The 23,567-nt window shown below is 40.8% G+C and overlaps 1 protein-coding gene across 1 annotated transcript in view; it reads right to left on the bottom strand.

Moving 5' to 3' along the window:
• The window catches only part of LOC124553731 (basic salivary proline-rich protein 3-like), a 59,339-nt gene extending 44,943 nt beyond the window's left edge, over positions 1–14,396 (bottom strand). Inside the window, exon 1 of the mRNA XM_047127690.1 lies at positions 14,218–14,396. Within this exon, the coding sequence (XP_046983646.1) occupies positions 14,218–14,396 (179 nt within the window). The remainder of the gene's footprint in view (positions 1–14,217) is intronic.
• Positions 14,397–23,567: the final 9,171 nt, after the last annotated feature.

Below are 23,567 nucleotides of genomic sequence, written 5' to 3'. Positions count from 1 at the left end.
GAGCAGCATTTCCAACCGTTGCAGAATACTACAAAATAGGCAAAAAACAGAAACAGTTTAGTTGCAGAAACTGCATAACGACGAGCAATTCATCAAAACAGCTCAAAAAGCTATAAACCTTCTACCGAAATACCGATATTTGCTAATTCCTTCTCTTATAAAAACAGTTTTACCGAGTCACAGTGCTGGTATTTTAAATAGTGCGTTCCAATTTTGGAAGGTCACTCGCAGCAGTTTGCCTTCCTTAAATCGTTGCTTTCCTGTAGAATAAGCTCGTTCTCGATATTATATTGCCAAATTTCGTAAAAATAAAAATTAACTTTGCCTTGGTTCTATTCAGGGTCTCGAATGTAGTTGTTTTTAGTGTTACAGAATGTTGCGGTCTAATACCGAAAGGAAGCGTACCAACTTAAATAGCTTTACATGTTTCGCACTGATGTATAAAAACAGACATCGTGAGGTGAGGGAGCATTTTAAAATTAAAATGCTCTCTCACCTCATTATGTCTGCTTTTACACATCTATACAAAACATATGAAGCTATTTTCAGATGTGGACTGTGTGCAAGCTGTCCGTAATCGACGAATACGTATCTTGCGAAAAAACCGTGGTGTTGTGAAAGGAAACCCAATAAGCTTCTTGAAATTATTGGTTATACCTTCTGATCCTACGATTTATCTCGAGTACGCAGACGGGAGACGGGAGAAGTTACGCTGTATGCAGAAGCGTGGAGAGCTGCATCAAACCAGTCTTCGGACTGAGGACAACAACACTGTCGTGGTTGCTATGGACATGAAAATAGCTACTATGGACAAGGAGAAGATTTGTTGTGAAGATGTAGATGGTTGCTGTGGACCTGTCGAGGGTTTGTTATGAAGTTTAAATGGTTATTATGTTCTTGGAGACGGCTGCTATGGACATGGAGAAGGTTGCTATGGACACTGATATGAACGTTACTTACATGGAGATAGCCGCTCTGAACATGGAGAGTTCTATATAGGAGAAAAGCGATTAATGAAGAACAACTCAAAACCTTTAGCATTGTTATGCGATGGACAAAACGGGGTTCCACCTTGTAGCCCGTAGATAAAAGTACTGTAAAGTCTCTGGTTTGCCGAAGCTCAGAGTGGACCAAAATATTCAGAAACATTTTTTACTGCAGTTATTAGTGAAGATTTTTTCAAGGAGGTCCGCCTTGCTCTCTTCGTATTACCTGTCATGTCTGAAAACTTGAGATCTGATGAAACAACGAGTTGTGGATAAAACTCAGCACTGCTGGACAACATTAATTAAAGGTCGCAAGCGCAGGGCAGGCACAGACTGCCAAGATAAGCGCTCAAAACCTTATTCTTGTGCCACGACAATACCCCTGTCTTGTAAACAGTCGTTGAGATAGGAAAAATGCCAGCTTGGTACTCCAGCATCTCTGGTCCACATATTTGGCCTTACGTGGTTTCTTTCTGCGCCCCAGCCTCAATTTGTGAAATGCAAGAGAAAGATTCCCAAGGAATGGACAGCTTATTCTTGCGGTTAGAAAGTAGTATGTAGGAAATAAATTCCTTTTGCTATGGGGTTTAAGGAAATTTAATCACGTTTCACGTAGTGAATCTCGCTAAACTGGGAATATGGTGGGAAGTATATTTTAATGATTATGTCACAAACCAAGCATAGCAATCCAGCCGAGTACTATTTAAACATTCGTGTGACTATAAAATGAACGATTTTTTCGAGATTTGGAAGAGACGGACAAAAAAGTCTGCGCCAGTACTAACCTTCAGTAAAGAGACAATTGATTGAATTGAAGTTTCGGTTTAAAAGTAATTCTACATCTGCAGAGTAATAGGTCAATAAGGCAAAAATAACCAAATACATGGTAAAGGACTGACATTTTAGAAAAACAGGTGCTCGATCTGTCGTTTAGTTCTGTTTTGACGAACATGGGACACGTTCCTACTTCAGTCAGTATTCTTTCTTTATTTTCAAGCATTACGGTTTCACTCGTGATAACAATTATTTCTTTAAATTTATTATGTTACATTTATTACCTAAATCTCTCCTACTCCACACTATGAAGCATCATAATTTTATCCAGATATTTGTTGATTACTAGTTTCAAAATTATTGGTACATCATGTTTTGTTCATCTGATGTTGGAAGGCCAAATATTTTCTGTATGCTAACACAGATTGGTGTCCGACAGGACAGGTCGTGCGATTGTACAACGAGAACCTGGGTTCAGTCCTGATACTGCCAGGGATTGTTCGTTGGTAGGAGTATTGCCAACTACTTGATAGAGAACTAGCGACTCCGAGGTCTGAAAGTTGACAATGTGCTCCGCACAGCATCTTCATGGCACCATTTGACAGCAGACACAGCAGCCGTTCGACATTGAGTGATCTTCAACGACCTGATCACAGAATTAAGTTTTTACACAGAATGGTTCGCTTGAGACGTAACACCCCTTTCATTTCCTGAAACGTTCAAGGTATGTAAAGGAGGTTTTCACCAAATAACATACAAGGTCACGTAATTTTGTTAAATATTTAACCCGTTAACTCTTGTATCAACTGAAATCTTCCAAAATGGATTTTTTTTAAATGTACCAATATACTATTTTACTCCTGACAAGGTGAGTATAGTGATTTGGCATTGAAATTTTTCGAAAAAATTTCCGTGACCTGCGCTAAAACTGAAAGTCCAAATTCGACTACCGAATGCAAACGCCGTCAAGTGGGGTCCTCACGGCAGCATCCGTGTAAAGCCTTTCGATTGTTTTCCTTTTTCAAGAAAGAAGAAACAATTCAACATGATTATCTGAGTGCCTTCTGATACACTAAAAATTAACATAGAGTCCGATTTAATTGATTGGTAACTGACCCGCTGTCTCTGTCGTATAAAGTAGGAGATTGCGTTTTATCGTAGTACCTTAGGCTTATCTTTATGTTTAACACAACGACGAAACCGGACATGAGAACGCCAGTTGGCGGTGTTTACTTCGTAACAACAGATGACGGCTGCCTTGCTTTTCAGTTTTAACCCATTTCTCTTATAATTCTGCGAAAAGTATCAACGTCAACGTTAATAAGCGTTTTATCAACATACTCATTTTTCCAGAAGCTTCAAATGCCGTTAAAAAGTATAACCTTTCATTAAAAAAAAGGAAAGAAAGAAAGAGAAAAGATGCTTCACTCAGTATCTCGGCCGATAAAATAGTATTAAAATAAAACAAAATCACGTGTGGCGCTGCTTAGTATTATTTGCTGGAAGCCTCCATTCCCTATGTTGAACCCTGTAAGAAATAAATGGACAGTTACGTCTTCCACTGCTCACGCTGCAAAATTATCATATATCCTACTCATATTTAGCTTCTGTTGGAAGCGCAACACATCTTGCTAGAGTCATTCAAACAATACACTTCATAATTAAATGTTGAGCTCATACATTAATCATGCTTTTTTTTAATTTTCGTGTAACCCTTTTAGATGGTACTACAAATCAGAATTGTTTGTTTTTCTCTGTTTTCAGTTGCATTTTCTTTGGGTGCACACTTGTTTCATGTTAGAGAGTATTGTTAATTCTCTTTTTGTCTCCACTTTGATCCAGTTTTTGATATTTTCTGTTCTGAAAGGCCACCTTTTCTATTGCTTCTTATGTTTCTTTCTGTGTCTATGTCGACTCTCACATTTTCCAAATCTCTTCCTATTTCTTTAAGCCGCGTGATTTTGGATTTATAATTGTTTAGGAAGGCAAAGATTTGTTTATGTTCTTCTGTCATTATTCGTCGCGCGTCGTGTCGATATTATTTTAATCTCCTTTTTCTCACTACGGCTGTTAACTTTTCAACTTTCAGGAATAATTCTGTATTATATATTAAACTGTATTCCGAATCACTGCTCTTTTTGGGTCATAGTATTTTTCTTATGATTCTTCTCTGAATATTGTTTTAAATTATTCGAGCTCTCCTTCCGTAGTCAGGTTAAGTGTTTTCAATGCATAAGGTATTTCTGGTGTGACCATTATATTACATTGTTCAAATTTCGTGTTCCAGGATAAAAAATTTTTAGTCTATACCTCTCCGTTTTTTGCATTCTATTCTCTGTCGCTCTCTTTTCCCTATTTTCCATTGCATTCGGTGAAACTAGTTTCATACAGTCTATTTCAGGGAAGTTCACAGCTCAGTCAGTTAGGAAGTAAGAATGCATTATGCAATAAAGCGTGTCACAGAGTGCGCCGGCGCTTTCTAAGTCTAGGGGCAGTGGCAGTGGTAGATCGGTCGCGGCACACTATCGCAGCCGATGTGCTTTAACGCGCAGTGACGTCACTCGCGGCGACCTTGGCGTACCTGGCGAGGGTCGAACCCCGTCCCGGGACGCGCTCGCTGACCTAGGCCACTGGAGCCGGCGTTATTTCCCGTCAATGGAGCGGCGGCACGTTGTGTTGTGTTGTGACGCGGTGTGTACGGCACGCGAGGCCAAACCGCGGCAGCCGTCAATGGGAGCGCGTGCCAGCCCGAATGTCAATCACCGGGCCAATACGGTACAGCTTGTATTACAAAACGCGGCGTGTCGGCCGCGGGGAATGACAGCAAAACACTCCGATAACGAGCGACGCCGCGCCGAAAAAAACAACGCCCGCTCTCATTCATACACTTAACAGCTGGACCCAGTGAATAAATAGCGGCGCCGAATTGTCGCGCTAAACGTCAAGGGTAATTTCCAATAGGCAATCACAGGTAGAGCGCATTTGTGGTCACATGTTTACTGCGTAAACACAATTTATTTCTGCAATACGAGCATGATTATTTATGCGACAGACGATACTCTGGTGTGGCAGGTCAGGAACGGAAATTACACATTCCATTGACGAAATTTATTCTGCTTTTTTTCCCTCGCATCCGATACTCCACATTACAGGATTTGTTGGCGCTCGTGACATAATTATCACCTGATGAATCTTTGCTAATAGTGGTAGTAGCACATGTTCCTTTCGCTACATATATTTCCAGATGCATCTGCGGCATCTCAATCTCACAGTATGAATGCTTTGCACGTAATATAACTGCTGTTTTGTTTATTGTGATTCTTGAAGTATTCGTGACCGACTGTCCGTTTATTATTTATTTTATTTAAGTGGTGTTTCCTTATTTAGCCCATCCCGTAATGCAATTATCGCTGCCCAGTATTAGGAAGGATAGGACGATTAAAGGCGGGGCACAATATTTCTTATAAGAAGACTGGGAAGAGAGTCAGCCTTCTCCTTAAAAAAATAATAAGACAAATAATTAAATCGTCGAATTTGTCGTAATATATTTAGATAAACCATGGAACAACAAATTAGGAATAAGTCGACGCCGATTGCCGTTACTGTTAGCCAGAATTTGAAGAATTTTCTATCTAAAATTGAAGTGAAAATTTCATATTTATTTACTAGAAGAATAACAGTGAAATCAAACAGAGAAATGAAGCGAAAATAAACAAAAATGGACCACAGCAGAAGAAACGAAACTATTCTTTCCGCCATAGGGTTTAGCATACCCGGAACTGTGTGCTTGGAAAGTATCGGGATCAAAACTTTTCGAGACCCATAGGGATGTCTGCTGCTAATCCTAATGTTGCCTATCAGTAAATTACCTGTCTCGGATACAACTGAAGCACCCGATAGGATGTACACAATTACACTTTATTAAATAAACCAAACTGAAACAAATGTCGACTGATTCTCTGGAGTGGCCGTTGTTTCTACCTGCGGGCTTCTTATAGCGTTTCCTGATGCTTGTGTCCTCAAGGACACCTGGTAACTGCCGCGTTGTTGATGAAACTGGGGACGAAATCTTACTTCTGCGCGTGCGCAAGTCACTGACTCAGCACCGCCGTTACTCGAAACTGAGGCACTTCACTGATATTCAGCACATCTTTCATCACCTGCCTTTGCGTGAAACCTCGTCGTTCCAGCACCACACATGTAGCCGCAACACCTTTTGATGAGCTTCTGGGCATGCAGCCAGATACTAACTTCTGTCTTTGCGTGGTTGGTATCAGGGAATGAGGATTGTGTGGAAGAGCTTGAAGACCAACCCGAGCGACCAAACTGGAAAATGACTCTGCATGTGAATACGAAGTAATTAAGACATTGCTAAATGCCATAACCCTGTCCCACACCACTGTAAATATTTCAGGAGAGGCCTGGCACTTTCGATACAGTCACAGAACTTGAAAAGAACTACTGACATACTGTACAGTACTGAAAATGGATATCTTTTAATTAAATTGAGAGGGTAGAGTATCGTTTGTGGTCTGGGTACTTACTTGTTAAACAGTTATGCTAATAACAACAGGTCACAATGTGAAACAGTAACTACAGAAAATAACAATGGGAAGGGCAGATATACCACTAGCTATATAATAAGAATAATATGAACACGGGAAGTAAAGGAAAAGCGGAATATCTGAAGTCGGATAGAAATTTCTCCTCTCTCAGTTTCCTAGCCATTACCTCTGGAACTGTTGTCATATTTTACTTCGTGTGCTAATAGCAATGACCGTTTTCTCATTCAGAGCTTTCAGGGTCTGGAAAAAATAGTATGAAACACACCAAATATTACGAAACGTAGGTCTCAAAATCGTACAGGGTTTTCATCTGATGAAGGATAACGGTCGCATCAAACAGTGCAAGTGCTTCCACAAATCGATGAGTATAATTTTTCTTCAACTATGCTGAAGAAGTGTACTTTGCCTTTATTTTAGTTGCCATTGAGGCCCTTAATGGTTTGAAAACCTGAAATAATTGCTTCATACTCAGGAAAAACGAGTTTTAGATATTGTTAAGTTGGGAATGGTATACCATTTTAGAAATCGTAGTATCCTCCATGTAATTCGTACGTTTTTGAGTGATTGTGGTCTCCTCAAAATAATTTTTCAAGGTTTAAAAACTGTTTTTTTTTTTTTTTTTTTTTTTTTGCTGTTATCATACAAACCATTTAAAGTTTGCATTCGAGCTCTCAAACCACAGCTCTTCCACAGTCATACTTAGATAATACGGAACGTACATTTTCTCCGTTATTCGTCATAACTAAATTCATACTGCATTAGATAACGAGTAAAGTCGTTAATGGTCGGCAGAACTGATCTTGGTGTTACTTTTTGTTTGTTTGCTCTCTTTTTTACTTACAAAAAAACTCTATACATTTATTTTTGTATCACAGAAAAGAACTTGTTACTTTTAAGTAACTAAATAATATTTATTCACTATTGGTAAAAAAGGGAAAGCTTCATTACTTCTGAACGCAAAGGTGATAATTCAATGCTACAAAAGACTGTATACGAAAAGGTTTGTGGAGTCACCACTCTTTGAGGTACTAACAATTTTCTAATTACCATTAAAAATAAAGACTGTATCTTCTACTATGTAGGTCAGTGCTTTAAATTTGCTAAATGAAATAAAACGTGTAAGGCACCTAAGAACTGCCTTATCTTTCTTTATTGGAATGCTTATAGGAAACGGAACCCTATGCTTTCTCAGTTCTGAAAGGAAATATTGTATATATTATTGTAACTCGGAACACCCGAACACTAAATGATAAATCTCTCCAGCAGATGAGTTATTGCAGTCACAAGTCTCCGAATTGCATAACTTCCAGAGATGCACATGAGCAGGGAAGCTGGAATCTCATCCGAGTGATTTTAGTGATAGATTTGCAGTGAACTGACGTGTTGTGAAACCAAGGCAAACGAGATACGTCAGGTTGACCACATCCATAAAGCTTTCCTTTATTTACGTTTACTGTTTCCCATTCCTTGGCGTTCCTTGGATGACCAAATGTCTTCCTCTTTGCATGGTTTGGCCGCTACAGCTGTACCATGGATGTCATTGTCATACAACTCTCGTAGCAGTGTTCTCCAAATGCTTATTAAGGGCTAGCCCTCCTTAGCGCAAGGAAATTATGTGATCTTCGTGATTTCTTCAGCAAAATATAAAGAAATGCTAAATCTGATGATGCTGTTTCATTCCTTACTCTTTTTTTTTTAGTAAATCGTTTTTGTGTCCACATCGGACTTTCCTTGTAACTGCTACATCAGGTAGAAGGACCCCGTGCAGCCGGGACATTGATTATCGCTGGGAACTCCTGAACCCTTCCTACTGTACCTCTGACAAAATAATTTTGTATAAGTGATTTTCAGTAGCCTATATGTTGTGTCGGCATGCATAGGATAAGTGAAAAATGTTTTCTATCAAAATAGTAAAGTGTTGAAACAAGCGTCATTTTCTTCGGCCGCATGATCAAGACAAAAGTGCGCCCCGGAAACAGAATATTGAAGATATCGCTAAACGGTTACATTCGCTGACAGAGAGCTCTGTTTAGGATGCCGGCATCAAATCCCGATCTAAATCATATGTGCCGCTCTCAGTCAATATTTCTGGCCTATCAGAAAAACACGTTTTCGAGAAAAACGGATTTAATATTTTGAGTTGCAGATTTTGTAGTTAAACATACCTCCAGCCACCAATCAGTGGTCTGTACAGCAATCCTTCCAGATCAAAATTTACGTCTTCTTCCATCTTCTTCGTGGCCATGGTGGTCCTGCGCGTCTCCATTTTCTTCGTGGCCTTCGTGGTCCTATGGGCTTCTTTAGAAGCCGCTGTCACTCGGGTCCCGGCGGAGGTTCGTGTCCTCTCTCGGGCATGGGTGTGTGTGTGGGTGTGTGTGTGTTTGTCCTTACGATAAGTTAGGTTAAGTAGTGTGTAAGCTTAGGGACTGATGACCTTAGCAGTTTAAGTCCCATAACATTTCACACACATTTAAACTTTTTTTTTCATTATTATTTTTTTTTTCTGTCACCCGCTGCTCTGCTTTTGTGCACAAGTTGTAACAGGCTGGTCTCATCTAAAGCCAAAAACAAAAAAATCGATTTCCGTGGCAGTGGTCTTACTATTGAAGCAGCTGCCCCCCCCCCCCCCCCCCTAGAAGATATTCGCAGTTTTTCCCTAGCTTACGGTTTTATTTAATAAGAAACGCTGCATGTTTTCTCGGATTGTACAAGTGTATTCTTGTACTTAAAATGTTTCAAATGGCTCTGAGTACTATGGGACTTAACTTCTAAGGTCATCAGTCCCCTAGAACTTAGAACTACTTAAACCTAACTAACCTAAGGACATCACACACATCCATGCCCGAGGCAGGATTCGAACCTGCGACCGTAGCGGTCACGCGGTTCCAGACTGTAGCGCCTTTAACCACTTGGCCACACCGGCCGGCACTTAAAATGTTTATTAAAAGCAGTTTTCCACTGGTTTACTCTTTTATTTAATAAGAAGTGCTGTAGGTTGTCTCGAGTCCTTGTTTCCTGAGACTTGTATGACCTGCCCCCCTAGTTCAGATCCTGGGTACGCCCTTATGTATAGATATTGCTAGCAGATTGCTGCTCGGAAAATACGACATCGTAAACCTAGAGGACCGTACGGTATGGTCGATCAACGCTACATCGCAAGGATCGCAGATGGGACTGGCGGATCAGAACTGTTGACAACACCGGTGAATTCCGATGTCGGACAACGTATTTCGTAAATGTGTTTATAACAGAGTTTTCATGCTCCACTCCTCATTAATAATGAAAATAACAAATAAAAACGGAACACAACAGGTAGCAGGTGTTGTGCATTATCCCGCATCAGGTGACCTCAGAGTAATCCGCAGAGCAGACGTGGAACAAATCCTGCCGGCGCTTCTTGTCGCCGAAGAACGCGCGCTAATGCAAAGCCGCTGGCAGCAGGCGCGTGGGCAACAAACAACGCCAGAACAATGCGCCGCTGTCCGCCCGTTTAGCAGAACCTTTCTTTCCCAGAAAAGCTGCATCGCGCCTGACAAAGCTTTATTTCTTGCTGCCGGATCCTTGAACAAAGGGCTGGCACCGCCGAGCCACAGAATGAGCAGAAAGCTCGCACAATGCACCCCGCCAGAACAATGGCTCAATTACCGGCCTGCCGTGTTTACCTTCTCGCTGAGCCACCAAATTGGCTTCGACCTTCCTGCGAGATAATTTCATACATGTAGATGGGCTCATAACTGAGATAGGGGCTGTTTTTCTGCCGATGCGGTGCGTGCCGTACTTTTGGCAAAACAGTTCTTAAATATGCGCGCGCATGCCGTTCGTACCAGTGTGGAACACGAGTTTCGGCGCGGGGAGTTCCAATGGAGCTGTGCAAATTCTGTCAGTCGATATAGACAGGTGGTGTAACTGCGTAGGCGGTAGCTCAAGGTACGTCTGCGGCAGACCTACATCCACTTGCTGATGGGCAATAAACCTTGCTCCAGCCTCTAGGTTACTCAGAAATATTTTAATTCTTGTTAACTCAAAATATCACGGTATATATGTATTTCCAATCTGTCACAATATTACAGATGTCCAAAGACGAGGGATGTACTGATTCAGTATAGAGGTTATTCGAAAATTTCCGTTACAAACTTCTAGGACTTGTAGAAACGAATACCCGGAAACGTATCATTTCCGTGCTAAAATTACTTGAAAACATGTTGGCATTGCTACCGCTGTTACAGGTAATTGATTAGGCGTGAACCAGAACATATCTTGGCCGGCCGGTGTGACCGAGCGGTTCTAGGTGCTTCAGTCTGGAAACGCGCGACCGCTACGGTCGCAGGTTCGAATCCTGCCTCGGGCATGGATGTGTGTGATGTCCTTAGGTTAGTTAGGTTTAAGTAGGTCTAAGTTCTAGGGGACTGATGACCTCCGAGGTTAAGTCCCCGGTCTAAGGCGGTGCAGTCATGGACTGTGCGGCTGATCCCGGCGGAGGTTCGAGTCCTCCCTCGGGCATGGGTGTGTGTGTTTGTCCTTAGCATAATTTAGGTTAAGTAGTGTGTAAGCTCAGGGACTGATGACCTTAGCAGTTAAGTCCCATAAGATTTCGCACACATTTGAACATTTGTTAAGTCCCATAGTGCTCAGAGCCAACATCACTTGTTTTGCAGTTCCATTTATTGGTAACCAGTGAAATTTCTCGTGTACCCGTCGACGGGTTCTCTTCAACGCGATGCAGTACGATCTCTCCTAGTTCGAGTGAGTTGCTGAAGGTGAAGGTACGCTTTCTCGAAGTCGCGCTGTTGTGGCGAGAAAGGTACGCCATTCAAAAGGATCGTGTTGATGTATTCTGCAAACGTGTACTCAATAACGTATCTCTAACTGTCACAGACAAGTGAATGAGTCTCGAACCAGGTCAGACAGGTAGGACAGACCTTAAATGACAACAGCCGATCTTATGTAACTGCCCTCCACCATGACTACTCTGTTGCATACCTATTTAGGAAGTAAGTAATGATGCTATATATCCCTCCGATTAGTTAATTAGTTAGATGAAGGGGATTTCGAACATATAGTGAACGAATAAGAAAAATCTTAACACGTTTGTTCTGTGTGAATGGGACATAAACTTGAAGCTTCTATGTCTCATTCTGTCGTATCCTTTGTACAGACTATAAAAAGGCATTTTTTTTATCTTAACTACGAAGTCAATTCCATGTCAGTGAGACTGATCCTTTCCTATTAGCAAAGTACTCACACACCTACCGTGAGATATTACACAGTACTATAATATTCCATATATCTACACCAGTTGTTGATAGACAGTAAAACGTGCTGAAACCTCTAGGTCATATATTTTAGTTTTCGTTAATTATAGATATCACGGACTGAATATATTTAAGAAGAAAAATATATTTCGGGCAGTTTGATTAATTACAAAAATATCATCAATCAGCAAACCTCAGTATAATTCCTAACCAGGTTTCTGTTTAAGAAACGTCAATCTTCCCTTTTCATTGATGGAATACATACGTTAGTTACAGAGAACAAAAGAAAAAATATACTTTGCGAAACTTCTATACAACTTTTTAAATGCTGTATCTGACTTTAACTTTGGAATAATTACTACACACTATTCAAGAGAGTTACAGTTGAAGTGAATACAGCCAGAGAACGATGTTCGGTGGGGGTACGGCTTTCCATACTTCCGTATTTACCCATTTATCTTAGGCTGATTACATTCCTAGCTGTTGGTGTTTTTGTCTTGTGTGGGTCCCACTGCTTAACGTGTGAAGTGCAGCTTGTTGGGAGATCCAGAAATAAGTAAATTTGACTCTTGAAGGGGCAGTACATCACAAGCAACTTTAACGTTTGTTTGTGTATATGTGCTGGGGGGGGGGGGGGGGGGGGGATGGAGTGCGTGGGCATGGGCGGGGGGGATTTAAGGTGAGGAAGAGAGAATCATTATGAGTTAGAAAAAACAAAATAAATAAGATGAGGACTACAACAGGTATTTAGAGGTGGAGAGGTTAACCAAGAAAAGAGAATGTAAGGGCAGCATCAACACAATACACAGCTGAAAAGAGGGTATATGATCGTAAGGTGAAAATTATGGACTCCTTCGTCTTCATTTGCCATTCAGGTAAGCCTATTATGTTACATGATTGCGCTGTGTCATTAGGAAACACTGTCTTTTTCGAAGGCTATAGAACTTAATTCTCGGGCTCCATGATTACGTCCCACAAGTACACTGTAATGGCGAGTAATAGACATAACTTACAGGAGCCGAGCAAGGATGATCTTGGAACTGCTAATGGAAAAAAAGTGAGTTGTGTGTTATGGACCGTACAAGACTTTTCATGAATGTTTTGCATACGCCTCTACACTTCACGATTAAGTTACTACCAAGAATCGTTGGATCATTTTTCACGCTGATATACTGTGACCAGTTTTATTGTTGAATTTAGTGGCAGATATTCGATTACATTATAATCTGAGTCGCTGCGACTGTTGTTCATTTGCAGTTAAATGGCAATATTTATTTGCTGGAATTATAGGATGCCAAAAATATTTTTATAGACATTGTGCGAGATATTGAATGTAAATATACTTTCAATATTATCATATTTGTGAAGACTATCCCTGTAATTGGCAGCAGAACACTCAGAAACCAGTCACCTCGTACTCAGATTAATAGAATTTGTCTCTGAATGTCGTGTAATGAAATTGTTTGTCTTAAAAGTTCTTTTCTGTTATGAATAAAGAATTATATCTCCTAAAGAAGTGACTACCTTCAGGAATACGCCGCGATTAATAAATATAAATATTAATGAGTGGCTATAGAGCCATTTTTATGTTTACAGCCGGCCGCAGTGGCCGAGCGGTTCTAGGCGCTACAGTTTGGAACCGAGTGACCGCTACGGTCGCAGGTTCGAATCCTGCCTCGGGCATGGCTGTGTGTGATGTCCTTAGGTTAGTTAGGTTTAAGTAGTTCTAAGTTCTAGGGGACTGATGACCACAGGAGTTAGGTCCCATAGTGCTCAGAGCCATTTGAATTTATGTTTACACGTATAATAATTTATGTGTCCAAAATATCCCAGGCCGTTTGTGGCTGAACTTCAGCCTGGTAAGTACTGTTCTGAGGAGCGCTTCGTATTTATGATGACCTTCAAGCGGCTCTGAGCACTGTGGAACTTAACTTCTGAGGTCATCAGTCCCCTGGAACTTAGAACTACTTAAACCTACCTAACCTAAGGACATCACACACGTCCATGCCCGAGGCAGGAATCGAACCTGCGACTGTAGCGGTCGCGCGGTTCCAGACTGTAGCGCCTAGAACCGCTAGGCCACATTGGCCGGCCTATGATGACCTGCTTGTGTTTGAGAGATAGTGTGAGCTATTCTTTCCTAAAACTGTCAAAATGAATAACCGCAATGATTTCCTCAACTCGGCCAAGCGGAAGAAGGTCGTTAAAATCAATTTGACGGCAGCGGCTATTCGTTGACGGCTAATATTTATGAGACGAGTTACAATAAACTAAACGCTCAAAGTTTGAAACAACTTAAGTTACAGATAACTTTTTCAACACTGTGAGCGAATTTCTTCGACATCCTGTACTTGTAAGCACACACCACTCTGGCTTCACATGGCCTCGTAGGGGTTATGAAGGTTACTTTTATTACAAAATTACATTCGATATTCATAAATTACTTCAGTAAAATACTCAGGTGTTCAGTTACTTTCATGGGCGGGATCCATTCTCTCGCTTTTATATTTTTCATTTTTTTTAGTGTGAAAACAAATGCTGCATCTCTAATGATTACAGCGTCGACAATTGGTTGAATAATTATCCTCCCAGTTCGAGTTCTTCGGCCGGAATCCCCTCACCGCACTAATCTGCATTTACAGCGGTCGTTTTCGTTTTTCCTTGTTAGCCTTCTGGGGCGGAAGCCGGTACGAATGGGCCTGCATTAGTGGCGGTACCTGCCGCTGGTGGTGCGCGGCCATTACCGCCCTTCCGACCGGCGGCGGCTGCTCGGGATGGCCCTCGGAAGGGACGCCGGGCACACGCCTCCGAGTCGCCATGCGTGTGCGGAAAACGCCAGTTCACTGGCCGCTTGTCGCGTATGTCTGCGTACTGCAGCAGTAGGACACGACCATCCAGACATATTATAGTCGCTCGAGTACGGTGTCTGAACGTATATCTCAATGCGCTAAGGTTACATGAGTGAAATGAATTGTAAATATTTGGGACGTGTTTTATGCCCGTTTATTGTGACCACACCAGATTCCGAAGGAATGTGGGAACACGCGAGGCATTAATGACCCTACTACTTATCTTAGAAGATGGTTAAGAAATACAAATGTACGTTTATAACATTTCTAGATTCAGACAAAACTTTTGGAAATGTTGACTGCAATATTCTGTTTGACATTCCGAAGGTTGCGAGGTGCCGGGGCTAGCAGTGTATTTAACACTAAATTCTTCTAGAATCTTCATATGGAAATGATGCTCTAAGCGCCCCCCCCCCCCCTTCTCTAACTCCAACTGTTACTGTTGCACAAGGCTTAAGAAGAAACGTTAACTGATTGTAATCGACCCTGCAAGTGGAGTAGAAAAGAGTTTGGCACCTGAAATTAATGTGATAAAGGAAAGTTTCATTAACGTGCTGAGAAATGAAAGGGTTGCTCTACCGATCTACAGAGTGAAAGTTCTGTCCAAAATAACAATTTGATTTAGTATGATTAAACTCAAAATAGTAAACGAAACACATGAAACATTTACAATACGTCAAATTGGATACTCAAATAAATATTGTGAAGGTGAAGTTGTCCATAAACTAGCTTGTGACATTTATGACCAAGTGGTATGTGGTGCCAATGCCTTGCAACTCAAATCTTAAGAGGAACACCCAGCCAACCCAGCATTAATTGCTGCTACAGTAAGGAGAACTCAGACAATGAACACCCAAGACAGAACAAAATTAGAAAAGACGAACAGGCGCGCTCCGGTGAGCTCTGATTATCACCTAGCAAAATTCCCTAATGTGCCGGTGCTGCGGACATACATTAACAAGCTGTCTTCTTATCTGCAAGGACACGATCTGGCATACCCGAGGCGATGGCTGGTTGCTTCAATGTCCCGTCGTGGTGATGATAATGCCCCGAGTATAGCCCGAAACAAATTATCCTGGTCTGGTTGTTCCAGACTAAAGACAAATGCGCCTCTGAGGGAGACGAAGAAGGCTCACTACACAATCACTGACGGTACAGTGAGTGATTTTAACAAGCGAAGTCACACAGTAACTCCAATACAGCAACTTCAGCCAAAACTGCTCAAGACGGACAACATAGGCCGCTTGTACCCAGAACGCTCAATTGCAAACTGTACTCGGAAAGTTACGTTGAAGTCAAAACTTCGGCAACTTCGTCAAACAGTTACAATTAAATGAAAGTATATTAGACAGCCAACGGAAGGCAGGCTATCCAGAGCAGCGAGAGCTCAGTCTTGTAACCTACTCCGACTGAAAGGCGAGAGCCAACCCTCTCAAGAGCACCCGTACAAGCCAAACACAGAACATTCCCGCCCCCACGACAGTGGCCGTGGTTAAACGTTCCAATCAGCAACTCGAAAACCGCCAGAAAATTCCACTCCATTGCCGACGCACTACTATTCCACCAATGGAGATACTTGGCGCCTATTTCTGCGCCGGTTTTGCTACGCCACGGAGCTATCCCGTGAGCAAGCCAATCACAGTTATGATTTTGCAGAAAACGCGGGAATTTTCCCGCCAAGACTGGCTGGGAAGACAAGTCATTCCCACGTCTCGCTGGTAGCCCGCCAGAAAGTGTTTCCACAAAGTTTCTATGATGTAACGGAATCTCTAGCCCAGCTGCTCCGTCAGGCTTCTGTGGGCGTGTCGCCCTCGCTCTTATGACAATGTCTGGAGAGCATCCACTCTACTCCCTCACACCCATCGGCTTAACCCTTTCAAGATCAGAAGAACCCGCCTGTCACTGGACCACCCAGGTGACGAGAGACGCTGCGTGGGAAGTCCGCATGTGAAGGAATAGCAACTTTTTACCGCATGCAGTTAGAGAGAAAAATCGAGTTACTCAAAGATAGAAATTTGAGAGGGGGCTCATGCCACCTCTCAAGGTAACAAAGGTAAAATTCAAGGCTATTTATAAGTTGTACAGAAACCTGACGGCAACTTTAAAAGTCGAGATGAATGAACGAGAAGCAGCGTTTCAGAAGAGAGTAAGACAGTGCTGTAGCTTATCGATCTGTTCACTGAGCAAACAGTAAAGAGAACCAAAGAAAAATTGGGAATAGGAATTAAAGTTCAGGAAGAAGAAATAAAAGCTTTGAGGTTTGACGATGGCATTGTGCTTGTCTCAGAGACAGGAAAGGACTTGGGAAAACACCTGAACGGAGTGGACAGTGTCTTGAAAGGAGTGCATAAAATTAACATCAACAAAAGCAAAACTAGGATAATAGATAATGGAATGTAGTCGAACTACATTAGGTGTAGGAATTAGTTTAGGAAACGAGAAACTTACAGTAGTAGATGAATTCTGCTATTTCAGGAGCAAAATAACTGATGAGAGCCGAAGTAGAGAATATATAAAATGTAGATTGGTAATTAGAAGAAAAGCATTTCTGATGGACAGAAATTTTTTAACATCGACTACTGATATGAGCATTAGGGAATAATTTCTGAAAGAATTTGTATGGAGTGTAGCCATGTATGAATGTGGTATACGGAAGATAAACAGTAGACAATAAGAAAATAAAAGCTTTTGAAATGTGGTGCTACAGAAGAAAGCTGAAGATTAGATGGATAAGTCAAGTAAATAATGAGGAGGTACTGAATATAATTGCGTAGAAATTTCTGACACAGCCTGACTAGAAGATGGAATCGGTTGATAGGACACTTTCTCAGACATCAAGGGATCACCAATTTACTATCAGAGGGAAGTGTTGTGGGTAAAAATCGTAGAGCGAGACCAAGAGACGAATACTGTAAACAGATTGAGAAGGATGTAGGTTGCAGTAGTCATTTGGAGGTTGAAGAGGCTTGCACTAGATACAGTAGCTTGGAGAGCTGCATCAAATCAGTCTTCAGACCGAAGACCACAAAGACAACAGCGACAGCACCATTGATACGTGTCTGGAGACCGAGAATCTTCTTTTTAGATATGACTATAGGCTCCGAAAACTACAATCGTGTGAAGCCTAGCTCGCTTTGTTCGTCCGCGATACCGAGAAAGCAGTAGATACCGACGCGTAGGTTGATGTCACGTTCCTTAATTCGGGAAGACTTTCGATAGAGTTAAGGAACAAATTACGATCGTAGGGACTGCCATAGCACTAGTGTTATTGAAATGAAGAGTTTCTAACAAACAGAACACAGCCTATCATTATGAATGCAGATAAATCTTTAGATGTACAAGTAATTTCGGGCACATATCAAGCGTGTTTTATAGGATCATTAGTGTTCACAACATACGGGTTGTAAAGGGTATAGATATTTTTATACATGATATCTTAACATGTACAAACACCCAAATGTTCGATATTTTACTTCTCTGTGTCAAATATTTTTCCCACAAACATTTCACAAAATTTACGATGTAATGTCTTCTGCATGGCCGTCCTACATCACTAAGTCAACTACTGCTGTCACGTCCACACTTCTGCATCTGACGTATTGCCCAGGTAAAATTAAGTATTGCGAAATTTACTTGGAGATGCTAACCAACCTAAAAACATACGACTTCTAATGACTATAATTACTAGGCTACAAATGACGTAAATACTGATGTAATGTTGTTCAGTACACGGTCCTCAGTTCCCGATAGAAATATTTGCACTTATGGCCGTAACACCGCGTATAAAAACGTCTGAAATTCGACGAGGCTTTCCCGAATGATGTTGCCGTATACAGAGAAGTGGCAACGTCAGATAATTGCACCGAAGTGGAGGAAGACCTGCAGAGACGGACACTTCGTGCAGGGATTGACAGTGGACCCTCAACATAAGAGTTATGTGTTGCAAGTAAAATTGTTGAAAGAGCCATTATTGCATGATTATACGATTGCAGGAAGATCTCTGGAGGTAGGCACATCCGTAAAATATCTAAGAGGACGCGTACAGAGAGGATAAATTAAACTAATGACAAGTAAGATAAAAGTTAGACTGAGATTCATTGATAGAATCCTCAAAAAGTGTAAACGACTCACAAATGAGACAGATTTCAAATCTTTGGTTACAGCAATACTTCAATATTGATTATCAGTCTGGGATTCGTATCAAGTTGGATTGATATAGGAAACAAAGAAAATCCAAAGAAGAGCAGCGCGTTTCGTTACAGGTACACTTAACAGGCGCGAAAGCGTCAAGTGTATGCTCAGCAATCTCCAGTGGCAGACCTTGCAAGAGAGGCCTTCTTGCGTCAGCTTGTGGCATACTGTTAAAATCCGAATGTGTATTTTCCTAGAAGGGCCTACCAATATATTCCTTGGTCATATGTACATCATGCGAAAAGACGATCAAGGTAAAAATAGAGAGTTTAAGCTCACACCAACAATTGTTCTTCAATTCGCGACTGGAACAGGAAAGGGGAAAAGTGACGGAGGTACACAAAGTACCCTCCATCACACACCTTAAGATGGTTTCAAGAACTTGGATATAGATGTATAACAGGCTGTAGTCTCGTATAGGCGCGAAATAATTAGTAGCTGATGCCACGGAGTCCCGCCAAAGACAGCCAATTCTTGCCAGTTTTCGCACCAGATCGCTGTGTAATTGTACTTAGATTCCGAGTAGGGAGCGCTTAAGAGATATCGATGATACTGCTTGTTTTTATTCCATAGTGTTTGACCGATAGAGTTTACGATGTACCCACTTAACATTACAGGCGTACGTGGCGGCGTCCTCCATAACGGAGCATGTTTACCCGGAGGTTTCTGTTATGTTGCAAGTCAATTGGAGGAAGGTTAAAGCTCTTCCTACATTATATCTTCTTCATTTGGGGAAAACTAAAAGAGCTCTACACCAGGCCGTCCCCATGTAAGAATCGGAAAAATTTCGTAAAAAATCCCCGAGCGTATTACAATGAAAAGGAGTTGTATATGTACCACTTACTGCCCCTGTGTAGGAAAGACTGTCTCGCCGTCACGTTTGCTTACTTAGTGTTGGGTGACGAACGAATGAATGAACGATATTACAGCTCCCCTGTTTACACGCCCAGTATTCCTAATTGTTGTGTTCTAAACCTTTAGCAGTGTAGATATGTTTTGTCAAGTTAATTATTTCTTGATAATTTAGAGATGTCCTAATGATTTGCCATGTGTTCCTCACGTAGCGTGGACTTCACTTTCGCAATACTGCTTCGTAGTGGACAAGAAATTAAATGCGTTTTTGGACACTGAGAGATGGAGGAGTGTAAATAGATAAACGATTGCGTTGAAAGGACCACCACCTTATTGTCCTGAAGGACATACTGCAGCTCCAGTGTCCGCAGCTCGTGGTCGTGCGGTAGCGTTCTTGCTTCCCACGCCCGGGTTCCCGGGTTCGATTCCCGGCGGGGTCATGGATTTTCTCTGCCTCGTGATGACTGGGTGTTGTGTGATGTCCTTAGGTTAGTTAGGTTTAAGTAGTTCTAAGTTCTAGGGGACTGATGACCATAGATGTTAAGTCCCATAGTGCTCAGAGCCATTTTTTTGCAGCTCCAGTAATCCTTACTGAAATCTCTTCGTATCCAGTTCCTTCAGAGCTATACGGCTATGTGGCGGCGTCCTCCTTTACGGAGCATGAAGTCAACACGTCATTCTTCCCGGAACTAACTGACTGAGGCAAAAGTAACTTAGAGTGTTCAGAAGGGAGTTTCATAGGGTCGTTATTGTTGAAGTTATACACTAATCATCTAATGGATATTGTCGGAAGGTCAGCGAGGCTATCGGACATTGATGTGGTCTATAGGAAAGCCGCGAAGTCAGAAAACTAACGGAATACAGGAAGACGAGAAGAGTTTGTGTCAAGCGATTCCCTACGAGCAAGATTACTATTACTTCCTGGTGTCTTTGTACCCGCTTGGTTTTTCATTACTAACAACTGTGTATATACTCTGCATGTGGCAAAGCTCCAAGACATTTTCTACAGCGAAAAGTTTTCACCCGAGAAATCCGTACTCGCAGACAGACAATGTATTACTGGAAGTGATACTCTAACTTGCATCCGGGACTTTCAGATCCCTGTTTTAAAAAGTAAAAATTTTCGTGGAGGTAGGAGAAGTAAAATAATTATAGGAAAACAACTTGAATATTTATGTGAATAGTGGACTCTGTAACGTAAGTGCTCTGCATTTAAACATAGGCTGAGTGAATCGATTTTCGTACTCTGCATGATTGGGACGTGTCTTGCTTTCTCCAGTGAGGCGAGACACATCATAACTGTTTTTTCTACAATAAATTTCCATATCTTGTGTACATGTGTCTACGGTGAAAGAGGATTTTACGATAAGTCAGGATTCTCAGTTTTCGAATGTACCGCTATGAATAATCTAAGTGGATAATTTACTACATCACATAGGCGACAAATCGCGAAACAGCAGCAAAATCTGAGAAAAATGTAATGATGATCGCAATGACACAACGGAAACCTGAGGCTCATTGTGATTATCCTTTATATATTACCTTTAAACTGACACAGACTTCACGTTCCTGCAAAACGCCAGACATGAACTTCAAATACTGGTACGTTATGGAAACATTCCAAGTGCATTTCTCGCTGTAAAGATTTCCGCTTATATATTTTCAGGCCTACAGACCGGACTGTGTTCACTTGAGCTTCACAGATGTTCTCCAACGGGATAGCTAGCAGAGCATCATAGGTAGAAATGTATTCTATCAGTTACTCTGCTAAAATCACATGAGATATTAATAAATGGAATCTGATGCATTTACTTTTTTTTTATTTTACCCAGAAATTGTTTACTTTGGTGATAATCAAACATACATTAGTTACAAACATTTCTAAAAAAATATTTTCGGGCTACGTTTCCACATCCTAAGACTATGATAATAAGCAAGTTATCTTGTGGTCGATATATATCTCGCTGGGATTTGTAGTACTAAATTTGTATTTTGACTTTCTCCTCATACCTTAGAGCAATCATTTAAATGTGGAATACAGTAATTTGTTAACGCTCCCTTATCTTAGTTTCTTTCGTCTAACTGATACTCACACGTATTTGTAAACAACTGCGTTTAATTCACTGTAATGACTACTGGTTTCGGTCTCAATCAGATTAATTATCAAACAGATAAGAACAATCATGACATTTGTTGCGTAGAACTCTATATCGATCTTATTAAGCGGTTCAGTAAATAGCCAGCATGCATGTCCTGTGAAGTTTTGGAGCACATTAGAAGAACTGCAATGTACGTATAACATTTTTTGCTATAGGCAAACAACGAAAGGCATTATCCTTAAATCAAAATTTCGACTACAAAATTATATAGGCTCTTTCCCATTCTTATCTCAGCAGATGTCGTCTAACACAAGTACTTTGTCTATAGCTGTCCTTCCCGTAACGAAACAAGGCAGTAAGAATTTATTCCCTTTCACGCTGCCTCTACTTAAACTTGTAACTCACTAGATATTTTTCGTAAGTCGTGGGAACTCTACCCATCAAAGTGTCGTAAATTTATGCCCTAAGGGAATTTATAGTATAATGACAGATGTCCCCCCAGAGCACGAAAATATTTTACAGTGTAGCATGAGTATAGTTTCCAACGCCTATGTAGCCTGTGATTTTTTAGACCATTTTAATTTACTTTACCATTAATCTACAGTCAAGGATCCTTATATTTTGTTATTAGAAGAGGGAGTGATATCAATACGTTATCATGGAAGGCCATTTTTGCATAAATGAAGTATATAGGCAACATCAAACATCTAAATCAAAAATCTGAAACATTGCTAGTTATACTGAGAAGAACATAGAACCAACGACGAGTAAGAAATTTGTCGATCATCAAGGGAGAAGTTAGCCAGAATAAATTATTTTACCAAAAATAAAGAACACACCCGCTTCGCTACTTGAAACGAATTAGAAAAGGACACGTATTTGGATTACGTATCTTGCAAACCACGAAGGTCTTCTAGTCAAGCCAGGTAACTAAATTTTGAAGGTAGGTGTGTTGCGCTAATTTGAAACATTAACTTCTTCTATCTTATTGCATACTCGAGGGGAGGGGGAAGAAGTCTTGTCAGTAAGGTAATGTACGTCTTCTAGAGTGATACTGAAGTTGATCACTGTAAAAATCTCCTGAATCACGTCAAAATTGGAAAAAAATCTAACTGTCTTCGTTTTTAATTTCCCAACGTATCTGACAGTGGCTTTTCCTGTGGGCCTGCCTACGTAAAGAAAATATAAGGTTAAGTATCAATTTTCTTTGGATGTCCTTCTGGTTCTCAAGTAATATGTGAAAATTTCATTTCACTGTTCACTTATTCACACCGTCACTGTTTTGTTTCTCTTATGCAAACAATAGTGTACTCGTTATGGCGATACATTTAGCACACTTGTTGAGGTGTCTAGACACATATGAAGTTAGTGGCAGCAAACCATTTGTAATGTGTATACATCTTATTTTATATGTCATAGACGGGTAACAAGTGTAGATGTTTCTTAGAGATCAGAATATCCTCTAAGAAATTAGACTTTGATTCATCGTAATTAATAAAATTATCAGTGGCGGACTGAAAAGTAAGTTGAAAAACAATTTTTCTCAACCTCTTGATTAACGCCACAGTTGTACAAACTGTGCGTAAGGTATTGTGTCAACCGATTACTATTTTGGATGGGTATAATCATGGTAAACACAACTCAAACTGACTGTTTTCGAGGTCATCAGCTTTTGAATTTCTGCTCCAAAAGAACAGATATTTTGCTGAAGAGTTTCTTGATTAATTTTGGTGCAGCATATCTAATTTTCTATTTCATGCCATTAGAGATGATTCACTGATAAATCTTGTAGACAATATTAGCTTTATTTATTTGTTGTTAACGTTATTTGTATTTTTGTTTTATTGTACATTAGTAAGGTTGGTGAGGAAAATAACTTATTGCGTTCATTGTATAAGTTGTACAGATAATGCACACAGGCAAGTAAAAGCTTTTTACAGCTCTTAATAGAAGCATTAAAATTATGATAAATCTTCCGTTGGGACGGATTTCTTCTTAA

The sequence above is a fragment of the Schistocerca americana genome, chromosome 1 (assembly GCF_021461395.2).
Source record: "Schistocerca americana isolate TAMUIC-IGC-003095 chromosome 1, iqSchAmer2.1, whole genome shotgun sequence".
NCBI lineage: Eukaryota > Metazoa > Arthropoda > Insecta > Orthoptera > Acrididae > Schistocerca > Schistocerca americana.
Note: the sequence above shows the minus strand (reverse complement) of the source record. Positions and strands in the feature narration are given on the sequence as shown.